The 13466-nt window shown below is 42.7% G+C and overlaps 1 protein-coding gene across 1 annotated transcript in view; it reads left to right on the top strand.

Annotated features, from left to right (window-relative positions):
• The window catches only part of BASP1 (brain abundant membrane attached signal protein 1), a 52293-nt gene extending 42641 nt beyond the window's left edge, over nucleotides 1-9652 (top strand). The window contains exon 2 of the mRNA XM_075493996.1: nucleotides 8803-9652. Within this exon, the coding sequence (XP_075350111.1) occupies nucleotides 8812-9546 (735 nt within the window). The 5' untranslated portion in view covers nucleotides 8803-8811 and the 3' untranslated portion in view covers nucleotides 9547-9652. The remainder of the gene's footprint in view (nucleotides 1-8802) is intronic.
• Nucleotides 9653-13466: the final 3814 nt, after the last annotated feature.

The following is a 13466-nucleotide window of genomic DNA, read 5'->3' as shown; positions in this document are numbered from 1 at the left end:
ATCTAGGCGTTTATCACCTTGCGTGTTTATGTAATTAGACATGGTGGTGGTGTCTTAAGTATTTGAGGGAGGCAAAAAGTGGCTGGCCATAATTGGAATAGTATGTGTGGAATCTCGCCTCTCCCTCGGCTGTGCATGTTCCTGGGACCTGAACAGTTTGAAGGATGTGGGTAATAAGCACCTCTGAAATTTGCATCATTTCCTATTTAGGAACTTAATTCTAGGATACAGATTAGAAAGCTTTGGCTAGTGTAATATATATATTAAACTGCTTCCTGGGGAGTCATGCACAAACCCCAAAGTGATGTGGCAACTTAGGAAGAATAAGGAGGAGGCACATGGTTATATTTTTGGCTTATTCTTTCAGGTTATTTTGAAGCCTGCAAACTATTTCTACAAGAGGTGTTCTTGTAAAATTAATCTCAGTCTCTGCAAAACAGGTGTTTACAGCAGAGTTTCCCCTTCCAACCGTGTGCCTAACAATAGTGTGATTAAGATCTCAGTCTGGGGCAGGCTGACTTTTGGCTGCATGTGTGTACCTGCATAAGCATGTCTGCAAGCTGCTTTTATTATTCAACAAAAAGAACGTATGCAGTTAATCTGAATATAGGAGAAATGCCTTGAACATGAGCTGGGTCTCAAGTCTGTAGGAAGGCTGGTAGACTGAACAAGGCAGATAGAAATTGATGGCAGCATTTTTAATTTAAACTATCAGAGCATTGGATGAACTGAATGCAAGGCTGAGCAACACATACACTGCACTGTAAAAAGAACCTATTTTATGCTTCTTCTGTGTTGCTCGGTTTTTAATATGGCTTGTGTTTCTGTTATAAACAATGCAAACCAGCCTTGCAGGAGCTGCCAGGGATGAAACTGGAGGCACTGGCAACTGTATCCATGCTGCTGGGCAACGTAATGTTGTGTTGGATCACTGAAAAAAACAGGTTTGGCAAAACCAGTGCGATTCTGATTTGAAACCAGCAATAGGAAAGTATCAAATAATGCTAACACCAAAATGGGTCAGCTATAGCCAATCGTCTAAGGAGAATAGGGGTCATGTTATTTCTAGTGATATTAGCAGGTCTTATAAAAGATGTTATCTCTGCCTACAAAGCACAGCCTCGCCTGGGGTGAGTAGGGAGTTTGCTCACAGCAGAGCATTTCTTCCATGCAGCTTGTTGACTCGGGAAGGCAAGACTATCTTGGTCCATGTTCTGCTCATGTTTTCTGCAAGATAGCTTTGTAGCTGGTAAGGGCTAAGAGAAATATGGGAGGAATATGTAAGAAATACTCTCTAATGGCTTAGAGAAATATGGTGCATTGCATTTGAGAGCACGCTTCTGAGAGCAGCTCTTACAGCACACAGGTCAGTACTTCACGTAAGTGGCTTTAATATAGGGTGAAACACACCTGCATGATGCAGAACCTTCATATATTTGTTTCTGAAGAATCTCCTCCAGCTAAAGTAGTGCTGGTGTCTGGTCCAGAGTCAGACTGGGTAGAGGATCTTCACTCACTATGGGTCTCCAGGGTCTTCAGCTGTACAGTCCTCCAGGTCAGGAGGATGTAAGTCAAAAGTCTTCGACAGTTACTTTCAGTGTAACCCACAAAATCTTCATCAATCTTTCATCAAATAATGGATAAATTTTATTTTTATTCAGGAATTCTGCCTAGCTAGCAGGCATTACTCCACACAGGGTGCAAAGATGAATTACATGTGCGAAGTACTTGTAGTTTCAGGTTGATGCTAATATGAATTCATAGTTTTGGCAAAACCTTTGCCTTGTAATGAAACCGCTGATCTTCATTCCCGTGCTGTTCTTGGAAAAATAGGTTCCTAATTGATGATTTGATACATACCTCAGAGCTCAAGTATGTCACACAAATCTTAGTAATATCTCAGGTACAACTTTTTAATTTGCTCTCAAAATAATTGTCATGTGATTATTAACTTTTCTGATAACTTGCTGTATTATTAGTAGTTATGCTTCTCCAATGAAGCAGTTAGTCATGTACAAGTTCTTAAATTGCCAGGCACAATTTTATATCAGCTTGCAGTGTGCTTAAATTATAATAACTCTCATAATTGTAGTCTGTTATCAATGATCATAATTTAGATATATTAATGACAAATGGCCCATATTAAAAAAAGCACATCATCCTTCCCATTTTTGTGTGGTATATGTGTCTCCAGGAATTTTAAAATAATACTAAAATTGAAGTTCCTCTTTTTTCTTTTTTTAAAAAGAAATTTGCATCAAATGTATTCTATTACTAGCCAGAGGAAAATAGAACTGAGATCTGGCTGAGAATTAAACCCTTAGACCTGGCAATATTACTTCTTAGAATTCCTTTATTGGCTGCATATTAAAAGAAAACAGGACAATAACAAAATTGGAATTGGCTTCTTTTGAAGATCAAAGTTAGAAAATCAGGTGAACACATTTTCTGTATTTTACGTATTCACTGCTCTTTTCCTCCATACTCCTTTACTAGATCTTGAGATTCGTGAGGCTGTGGAGGATGGGGAGGAGGCACAGTAGTTACAGGACTGTGCACATGCCGAGGGAAGGAGAAAAAAATTATCTGTGGTCCATGAAGAAAACAGCACAGGTGCCAAGCCAAGGTGTTCCCAGTTTATGATTGTGTGTCTCACAGCAATAAACACACCGAATTGTTCAGTGTTAAGGACTCGGCTTGAACAACCATGGCACGTGGAGACCACAGGCCATGTTTTGTTGTGTGCATCTAATGAACGAGCATCTTGTTACCTTCAGAGATATGTAACTGCCATGTGAAGGTGGTGTGCTGCTCACAGGTGTGGAGTTGCATGAGGTGCCCGGCCCCTTGGGGCACAGCTGTGTGCCACCCCCAGCCATCTCTGTGGTAGGGAGAGGTGGTCAGATGTGTGTTTTCTGCTGCCTCCCTTGCACCAGCAGCACAACCCGCCTGACTGAAGGAGAGCTGGCTCCCATCACTGCTCTGAAACATAAGGAACACAGAAAAACAGGGGAGGGGAGAGGAGGGTAGGATAAGGTAGAATCAGATAGGGTAGGGTAGGGTGGGGTAGGGTAGAGTAGGGTAGGAAAGGGGAAAGGAGAAAGAAAAAAAAGAAAGGAGAGAAGAAGAGAAGAGAAGAGAAGAGAAGAGAAGAGAAGAGAAGAGAAGAGAAGAGAAGAGAAGAGAAGAGAAGAGAGAAGAGAAGAGAAGAGAAGAGAAGAGAAGAGAAGAGAAGAGAAGAGAGAAGAGAAGAGAAGAGAAGAGAAGAGAAGAGAAGAGAAGAGAAGAGAGAAGAGAAGAGAAGAGAAGAGAAGAGAAGAGAAGAGAAGAGAAGAGAAGAGAAGAGAAGAGAAGAGAAGAGAAGAGAAGAGAAGAGAAGAGAGAAGAGAAGACAGGAGAAGAGGAGAAGGTCACTAATACTAAGGTGTGAAGAGGCTTGAACCTCAGTGAGACCTAGCATTTCTGTTCTGTTAATTCCAAGTAACATCAGAGGGAAAGGAAGATGTGTGAGGATAATTGAGAAAGAACACAAAAAACATGGTTTTGTTGCTAAAAGACATGGCTAGTGAGTCTAATTCTATCTAGGGGTATGCTACAGACATCTTCTAACATTAACCTGGTAAACTGATTGACCTGGGCTGGTGAGATAGGAGTGTCTCTGAGTGTGTGTGTGTGTGTATAATGGGAAGCATGAAATTGTACTCCATATTTTGAGAAGTACGAAGTTCTTTTTTTTTTCTTTCATAAAAGTTTCAGAAAATCTTTTGAAAATTGTGTCTGGAAATTCCTTGTTTCCTTAAGTTCTATATATGTCCCTTTATAAAAACTTGCTTTTTTTTTGAAACAGAGGTGTAGGGTGAATCAATGAGGTACAATGAGGTGAATCAATGAGGCAATGAGTTCTTCAAGATCTTTTTATTTATTTTGAGCAGCTGGGAGGTGGGGCAGTTCTGGGATCAGTATTTCCTTTGGTTTGGAGTGTTGAAACCCTGCCTTGGGAGGGATGTGCATTTTACAGCTCTTGTCTGCAGGCGATGTGAGATAACTCATGCCTGGGAACAGGCTTGTGCAAGGGCTACTTTGGCGTGACCCACCGCACGTGCCTACATTGCGCTGAAGGCAGTGGGATTTCAGAAGATACCTGTTGTCTTCCTGAACTGGTTTTTCTGGAGGTGGACTGAGCTCCCCACACTTTGCATGAAGTTGAACAGAAGCTTTGGAAGTTTAGCTTTGGCAATCAGACTATGACAATTTACAGGTGATACCTGTGGGTTTGTCCTTTCCTGATGCACTGTTCTCTGTACTGAGAATGAGGGTGATAGCAAGTTCATTCCTGTAATAGCCAGACCCTTTCATGGGATGTGAAAGTGTATGCTAAATGAAACATTTAGAAATTTATAAGCACATGAGAAATCTAATTGGGCAGACAAATCTTTCCTGACAGAAGAGAGAGATAGTAAGAGTCTAATTCTGGGGACTTTTCCATTAGAGAAGCACAATTTGAAATATAAAACTTAGAAATAGCGTTTTCTTTCCCAAACTGTACAAATGTAGGGTGCCTGTGTTCCAGGGATTCATGTCCACCAGATCAGCTCAGTCTTCAAGTGTGAAATCTAAAATGTTCTGTGAGTTCTTCTTCCCGCTGTATTATGATCTTATGGACATAAACTCTTTCTTTGACACTGTTATCCAGGAAATCCTGATTATCACAAATATTCGATTTTCAAAGTGCTTAAACGTGCTCTAGGTGACCTGTAGACATGATACTTTGTAATACAAATATAGTCAGATTATTTCTTCTATACAATAAGAAAGATACCTGTACAAACTCTCCAGTTCTCTTCCTGCTTTCTGCAGGAGAATGGAAAGTTCAGGATGAGCACAACGAATGGCAGCTCTTAGAAACTGAAGAAATCCTTGCTCCTGTTGTAGAAGTCCTCCATAGTGGTCTCTGGATCTGTTTGTTCTTCCATGAGAAGAGCAATATAGTCAAAGAATACTGAACACGCTGAGAAGCAGATGAAGTCTATTATAACTCCAAAGTGTTGTATTTAACCTTGCTCTTCTGATGTGCTGGTCTGCCAACTCGTTCATCAAAGTTCCCTGAAAATAACTGATATATTGCGAATTCTTATATAAAATCTGCTTCTAGACTGTCTCTCTCTAGACCCTTTTCTGCCCAGTAGTGAAGAGGCACAGCCGTCAAATGCTGTGCCATTTTTCAGAATGGTGCTCAGCACCAAAGTTTTCAAGGATCTTCCTTTTGGATGTGGTTTGCACTCAGCTGGTAGCTGCTAGAGCTGGTTCAGAACCACTGTGTGTCGATGGTAGTGCAAATAACTGAAGCCATACTGGGTATTACCCTGTATGGTAAGTAGTTGTAGGCAAATTTTTTTTGGGGGGTCTGTCATTCACAAGGTGGATACAATGGTTATGGGTGTTAGGGAGAGGCAGGGGAAGTGGGAGAGTCTGAGGGCCGTCAGACTCGCTGGGACAGGCAGGGCATCTCTTTTTTTTAGACTTTAGTCCTTCGGTGGGAGGGAGCAAAAAGGTCTCTACTCTTGCAAGTGTTAATGTGTAGGTAGTATTACAGAGTGGATTTAACAGCGTATGAATACAGACCTCAAGGACTTAATGCGCTTTGCTGTCTGTTTCACTTGTGAGACATTTCACTGAGATTCACTTTCATGTGGCACCAGGGAGGATTATCCCTGCAAGAATATCCAGTACAGTGACAGAGGTGGTTAAGTGGCTTGATCTACATGCTACGTTTCTTCCAGGTATCATTGGCTGTAATTTTCAAATACTTTTTAAGGTCTGCTTTGTGTCTGCTGTACCCTGAGGCTCTCTGCGCTGGACGGTTCAGAGCTGTGCTTCAGGCACGGTTAAGGTGGGACAGGGACTAGATCAGCATCTGTTTGAGGCAGTGGGTCACGCTGGGGGCTGTTTCTGGAGAACGTGCCAGGGGAGCCCAGATATGTTATCGTTATCGGGAGGCTGGGGAAAGGAGGAGGAGCATTTGTAATTCGGATACAGGGGGAAAGGAACGTCATAGCATTGCTACCTGCAGGGCTGGGTGATGACTTTCATGATTGCTGTGCTTTTGCATGGTAGCCTGGGATAGCTGTAACGATGATGATCTAGGTGGCTGTTAAACAGGGAGATGTAAGGTTCAGTCTCACAGGGAGTGAATCTATTGTGTTATAAAGTAGTTGAAACTGTGCTGGAAGGTGGCAGTCCATTTGTAACTGTAAATATTTACTAATAGAGCATAATGATAGTCTCGGAACCTCTTCCCCATCTTCTGCTCCAGTATCTTGAGCCAGCTGGCTGGGATGCAAATTGAGACACAGCGATTTCACAGTATACCTCCGAGCAAAGGCAGCGCGTGTTTCTTTTCATAGTTTGGGAGCACATTTCTCATATGTATGCTTCTCTGCTCATTAAAGGTCCTTTGGCATACACATTCTGTAGCTAGCTGTATCTGAGGTTAAAAGCTTTTTGTGGAAGAAAATATAAATTGTGGTGAGTTACTACTATCCATGAAATAGCAAAATCTGGAAAAAGACAGAAGACGCAGGAAATGAAATTAGGCTCACAGTATCTGGGCTTTGCCGGGAAACAAATACAGGCTTAATTAGGGATTGCAAATTGGGATACACACATGACTTCAGTATAAATCTCTGATCCTGCTGACTTGCAAAAGCCTTTTCAAAGTTTTTGGTTGTAACTGTACATAAACAATAAGCTGGAGCAATATTTATGGAGTATCAAGAAGCCTGTAAACTTGTCAGATAACAAACCAATGTCCGTAGGCTGCCCTAAATACCTAAAAAGCTGGTATCTCTGCCATGAAGGTAGAGATTAGATTGCTCAACTATGGCTCTGTGGAAGTTAATCCTTTTATTGCTGTTCCCCATAAAATTTCAGACAACAAAATAATGTTTTAGTAACATTAGGTTACCATTTTGCAGAGCTGTGTGCTAACCCTTCAACAGTATTTGCAAATTGTTATTCTTCTTGAGAGCTGAAATCAGAAAGGTCTCTGCTGGCCATAATATCTCATTTTTGCCAAGACATGGAAAGTCTGCTGTTGGGCTGTGCCTCTGCCTTGTGTCTGTGGTGGCAGAAAATCTACTGAGAGACAGCTACTTCTTACTGGTATTAAAAATTACTATTTAGCCTTCTATGAGCACTCCTGTGAATTTTTACTGGGTTTTATCCACAATTTTGGCAAGTGTGTGAAAAATATAGGGCCTATGAGACTACCTACCTTCGCAAAAGAGAAAATTAGAATGATTCAGCTCCCTTGGAGAAACTCTTAAACATTTGTTTGACAGTATTTTGAAAAAATCACCTTCTCCACTATTTTCACATGGTATGAAACTAGGATTTTTTTTTCTTAACCTTTCATTGAGTATGAATGATATACTTAATACCAGAAGTGTATTTTTTAGGCAATTGTAGAGATTTTCATGTTCATTAATGACACAATATATCTGTGTCTCCTCCTGTTTTAGTAGACAAAGTTTGCTTTGAAGTACTGTGGAAAATTCCGTATATTCTTAGTTGAGACTCCCACACGAAGAGTATATAAATACTGATATGGCTACATACATGCTCCACTTCTTTTAGACAACTGAACTGTGTACCTGATCACTTGTCATGCTTGCAAGCCGTGAGCAGAGGCTACAAAGCATGATCCCCTCCTTCCCCCCCCCTATTTTTTATTGCATTACGTCACCCTTCCCCCCCCCCTATTTTTTATTGCATCACGTCACATACGACACGTCAGCCTGCATTCAGAAGTGCCCGTGTTTGCTTCTGTTGTCTTACCGAGTCGTGGCGGGCTTGCTGTGTTTCAGGCTCTGCGTTTCCCGTCTTGCTGCGGGGGCCGTGAGGCGCAGCCACGTGCGGGAACGCGGGGCTCGTGGTTGGCGATCCCTGCGGGAGCTGCGGGGTGGGAAGGGACCGGCTGGGGGTCTGTGCGTGGGGACGTCCCTGCCCGGGAGCTGCTCCTGCTTCTGGGGCTGGGGGAGCGTGGTCCCCACACCGCTGGGTGAGGGAGGCACGCGCTCCTGGCCTCTGGGTGCCATCAGCCCTACGCGTAGGCTGTGTATACAGTGGGAGCTGGCTGTGTAGGTAACAAGCGGTGGGAGTGGAGTAAGTAGATGCAGTCTTCTGTCTTAGGAAGAACATCAGCCTTCTCACTGACTTTAGGCTCGCTTTGATCTTTCCAAACCTTAATGCAAAGCTGGTTCATAGCCTTTGCTAGAGTGGTAGCGGACTTTGCGTTAACCAGGGGTGGATGCCAAGACTGATCGTCAAATTCAGTTTGTGCCCAACCTGAGTATAAATACGGCTTTTTTCTACTTCCACCCCTTACATCCCTTCCTCTGGACACGACAGATCATGATGTATGTTACTCCTCCATCATCTTGTTACATCTCCATCATCCCATCTCCATCCCTCCTCCATCATCCTCCATCATCTCCCTCCCCTCCCTCCCCCCTGCAAAGTAACCAGAGTTAGAGGGGTTCCGAGAAGGACTGTCCATAAGGGGATGTGGCGGAAGGGGGATTGCTGACTGAAATGCTGCAGGGCTGAGCGGGACCTAAGCTCAGCAGCAGTGGTGCTCAGCGGTGTCTGTGCGTTCGGCTGATAAAGTCTGACCAAACCTGTTGTAGTCTTCTTTTCAGGAGCCGGCATCAATTTTTCTCTCGCACCTCAGTTGATCTGATTTTGATTCTGTCGGTGATAAATGCTGGGCTTTGGGTAACCACCTCCTCTTTTCTGTTACAGAGCTCCAACATGGGAGGCAAACTGAGCAAGAAGAAGAAGGGGTACAGTGTCAATGATGAAAAAGCTAAAGACAAAGACAAGAAGGCTGAAGGAGCAGCAACTGAGGAAGAGGAGACTCCGAAGGAGGCTGAGGATGCCCAGCAAACCACAGAGACCACAGAAGTGAAGGAGAACAACAAGGAGGAAAAGGGCGAAAAGGATACTCAGGTTGCTGCCAATAAGACGGAAGAAAAAGAAGGGGAGAAGGAGAAAACAGTGACCCAGGAAGAAGCCCAGAAACCAGAACCAGAGAAGTCGGAGGCTGTTGTTGATGCAAAAGTAGAGCCCCAGAAGAACAACGAACAGGCACCCAAGCAAGAGGAGCCGACTGCAGCCCCTGCTCCAGCTGCCAGTAGCGAAGCACCCAAAACTTCTGAGCCTAGCAATGATGCAAAAGCTTCCCAGCCTTCAGAAGCCACAGCTCCCAGTAAAGCAGATGACAAGAGCAAAGAGGAAGGGGAAGCCAAAAAGACTGAGGCTCCCGCAACGCCTGCAGCCCAAGAACCTAAAAGTGAAGTGGCCCCAGCTTCAGACTCAAAACCTAGCAGCAGCGAGGCTGCGCCTTCTTCCAAGGAGACCGCGGCAGCGACAGCAGCACCTAGTTCCACTGCTAAGGCCTCGGACCCTGCAGCCCCACCAGAGGAAGCGAAACCTTCTGAAGTTCCAGCGACTAATTCGGATCAAACCATAGCAGTGCAAGATTAAATTGGACAGCCTGTTGAAACAACCACTTAAAACAACCTGTGTCTTTTTTTTATTTTTTCAGCTATACTAACTCGTTTCAGATCTGAAATAACAAATATGTATTGCCCAGAAAGAAAAGGAGAAAAAAAAAAAAAGAAAAAATGAAAAGGATGTCCCATCAAGTTGGGAGGGAGGGAGGGGGGAGAATCCAAATAGTATTTTTGTGGGGAAATATCTAATATACTTTCTGCCAACTTGACACAAGTCCTGGATTTAAAAAAAAAAAGTAAAATAAATGGATGTCTGAAAGTACAGCACATCTTTTGTATCTGAACTGCTGTAAATGCACTCCACCAATGTATCAAAATCTTCTTTTTGTTCTGTAATGGGGTTTGGGAGTGATGCGTTTGATTCTGCCCACTGGGTTTGTGCCAAGGCAATCAGATCTTTATGAAAGCAGTATTTTCTGTGTTTTTTTAATTTACAGCCTTTCTTATTTTGATATTTTTTTTATGCAGTGGATGAATGCCAACTTTCAGACAAAACCCACTTAGCTGTCCACATATTTCTCAATGCCAATCCTCCAATTCTTCCTCTCCAAATATTTTTTGGGAGTAAAAAGCATTCTCATCCTACTTAGCCTACCTAGATTTCTCATGACGAGTTAATGCATGTCTGTGGTTGGGTGCACCTGTAGTTCTGTTTATTGGTCAGTGGAAATGAAAAAGTCTGCGTTCATTGCAGTTCCAGTTTCTCTTCCATTCTGTGTCACAGACACCAACACACACTCATTGGAAAACAAATGAAAAAACAAAATGTACAATGGATGCATTGAAATTATATGTAATTGTATAAATGGTGCAACAGTAATAAAAGTTAAATAATTTAAAAAATATAAAAGTGTAAAGACTGATTAAATCTTTACTTTTACCCCTTGGGAATTAGGTGAAGGAGATCCTTACAGTCAGAGAAGAAGCGTTACATCTGGGGCTGCTTACTCTCCCATTTGTAGCAACGTAGAGGTAAAGAAAGAGCCATCAGCCTCATGATCCTAGAAACGCGCTGCCATAAACTCCTACTTCAACAGCCACAAGCTTTCACAGGTGAGGTTGGAAGAAGTGGCAAATGAACAGCACATCTCATATATGTCTTATCCCAGGCAAAGTAGAAATGGCTTTTGCCTGCCTCAACATGTGGAAAAAATGCTCTCTTGCTGTTTTAAAGAGCCAGAGGCATGCTGACTGGGTTTTAACTGGGAGTAAGACAGTGGATTTGATAAAATGATCTTTTAAAATGAGGCAATTAAATTTAATCCTAGTCCTATTAAAATATTCCTAGTGCTGATACACTTTGTTCTTCTCCCCATTGCCATCGTGCAGGAGATGAACTGCAGCTGCCACAAAAGGCCAGTGCTGCGTATTTCAAATATGGGTAACCTTGTGTAGCTGAGCAGAGTTTAGCCTGGCATAAACAACATTTTTCAATGGTTTTGCCTCTTTGCCCCATTTTTATTCAGCAGGACTGAATTAAGAATAATTGCAGTTTCTGCTGGGTGGTGTCCTTGCTGGGTACAGACAACGATCTCCGTGCAGAGACCAGGATTCACAAAACTGGTTAAAGAAGCGTATTTGGTCTGCCCATCAATAAGCTCTTAGGCTGAGCAAAAGTTCTGAGAGAAGTGGGCAATGGTAAATAGAAACACAGCTTGTACACATACCAAAGGGATGAGTGGACTTGTATTTAGTAAATAAGGGAAATGGTGTTTTAAAATTATACAAATTATTTCACAGTCTCTCTCCATGCAGTGAGGATAATTGACTCTACAGACTTCCACAATTCTTATCCTTTATTTTATTCAGAAATACAAAGTTCCATACTGTGCTGGGGATACCAATGTGCAGTCGTGCATCCACAGAAATCTTAATGGAAGAGGCAGGAGTAGTTCTCTTGGGTTTACATCAGGTCATTCACTTCCACGAATCTTGCACTACCATCAAGCTTTTGTATCCTTAATGCGAAGGAGTCAATTTCATGCATAACATGGCAAAATAAAATGGATTCTTTTGCACAGAGGCAGGTCAGCTAAGTACTCTGGCTTAAAAAGAAGGCAGGCCTTTTTAGATTAAATAGCTGAAGCACTGCAAGGGGCCAGGCAGATAAGGCATTTGCAGTAGTTTACCAAGCTTTGTGCTTATGTAGTTGTCACAATCTACAGCATCTTTATGCGGCCAAGTCTGTGGCTTTCCTGCAAATCTGCAAGAGCCCTCTGCCATCGTTTCCCAGTGTAGATGTGTCCTGGAATGGGAGAACTTCTGTCCACAACTCCTCCATGAATTTTGATGAGACGAGTCCAGGACTGAGAGGAGGAGTGCAGGGATCCTGCAGTACTTCGCGGTGACGTAGTACTGAATCGACCCGAAGCTGATGGGACTAAATCTGTGCTCTGCCTTTGGGCTGGAAGTGGCTGCCAATGGATAATAGGTATGTAACTTGTTTACTGGGATGGTATGAGAATGTGCCTACTAACGATATCACACCTTGGCTGGTATCACACCCATTCACTTTCAATATAATGTTCAAAATAGCGCTTAATCTCTTTTACTAAAATAGTTTGACAATCAACACATGCCTTGTTTTCCCCTGAGCTTTCTTCAGTTGGCACACTTAAAGCTGGTGAGATGATCCTGAATGCAGTCTTACTTTAATTATGTGAGGCAATTAAAAATACCCCTGTGCTCCCCAGCTGTACCAAGCCCAGCAGCCTCTGCAGCAGCTGACAGCAAACTCTTAACACACATGCTGTAGTTCTCACAGCCTGCTTGCTGACGGTAGTTTCTTCCCACAGTGCTGATGTGCAAGGGAATGTTATGCCCCACGTGGCTGGAAATCACTGGCGCATGGGCAAAGAAATACGCGCTGGTGTTTGAGAAGCTGAGAGGCAGTGCAGCCAAAGACTGATGCACTTATTAAGTGCTCAGTATTCTCAAAAAATCACAAGGGAAGTTGCCATATAATGTTTTTAATTCTTTTATTAATAGAGGGGGCTGCAAAATTAGTCTTGTCATAGTAGTTAGTTAAAATGCTTAGTATACAACTGGTTGTGCCAAGGCATTCTGGCTTGGGCCATTGCTCCACACTGCTGCTGTTCTATACCTACATACACAAGGAAAGAAACCATCTCTGTTCAAAGAGCTTATGAACTACGCATATATGGTTAATAGAAATGTGAAGCACGTTGCTTGCCTGAAGTGGCATGAGAAGAGGTTAGAGCCTAGAGCCCTGCTTTTCTTCACCTCAGTCCACTATCTCATCTCCAAGATCCTCTTTTTCTGAGTTTTAATCGCTCTTTAATAACAGTAAAAGTATGCTAAGGGTACAGAGCTAACAGGCATGTTAATGCTTTGAGCATAAGCACATTGCAGATAACCTCAAGGGACCCAGCCCTTTTGTGAAAGCGTGCCAAAGGAATAGAGAAATTCAACCCTGGGAAAGAACCTTTGCTATTGTTTAGAGCCCTAAAGAGATGTTTGCAAGGTCTCCCTTGTTTTGCCTTGGAGACTGTCAAGAATCTGTTGCTCTCCCGTCGACAATAGGAAGGTCAGTACCATCGGCTGTGCTCACGCTTTGCTCACACTTTCACAGCAAGGAGAAATGCAGCTTCTGTTACATGTACAGCAACTTAACCTTTACTTTTTTTTTTTCCTGTACTTGAAGAGTACCTGCCTGCATTTTTATAAAGACATTTTGAGACGAAGAAACAACTAAAGTTATGTTAAAATATTCATAATGAAATGACTTCTTAGGAGCAATGCTTACCACTTGCCCGTGAAGCTGGTTTCTATACACTTACCTATGCGTCCGTACAGGATAGACACTTCCGTGAAGAAAGAGTGAAATAAAACATTATAGGATGGGTCGGTGTCTTATGTGACAGCACTTCC

Source organism: Mycteria americana, chromosome 2 (genome assembly GCF_035582795.1).
Source record: "Mycteria americana isolate JAX WOST 10 ecotype Jacksonville Zoo and Gardens chromosome 2, USCA_MyAme_1.0, whole genome shotgun sequence".
Taxonomy (NCBI): Eukaryota; Metazoa; Chordata; class Aves; order Ciconiiformes; family Ciconiidae; genus Mycteria; species Mycteria americana.
The sequence above is the reverse complement of the archived record's forward strand: the minus strand, read 5'-3'. Positions and strand labels throughout refer to the sequence as shown.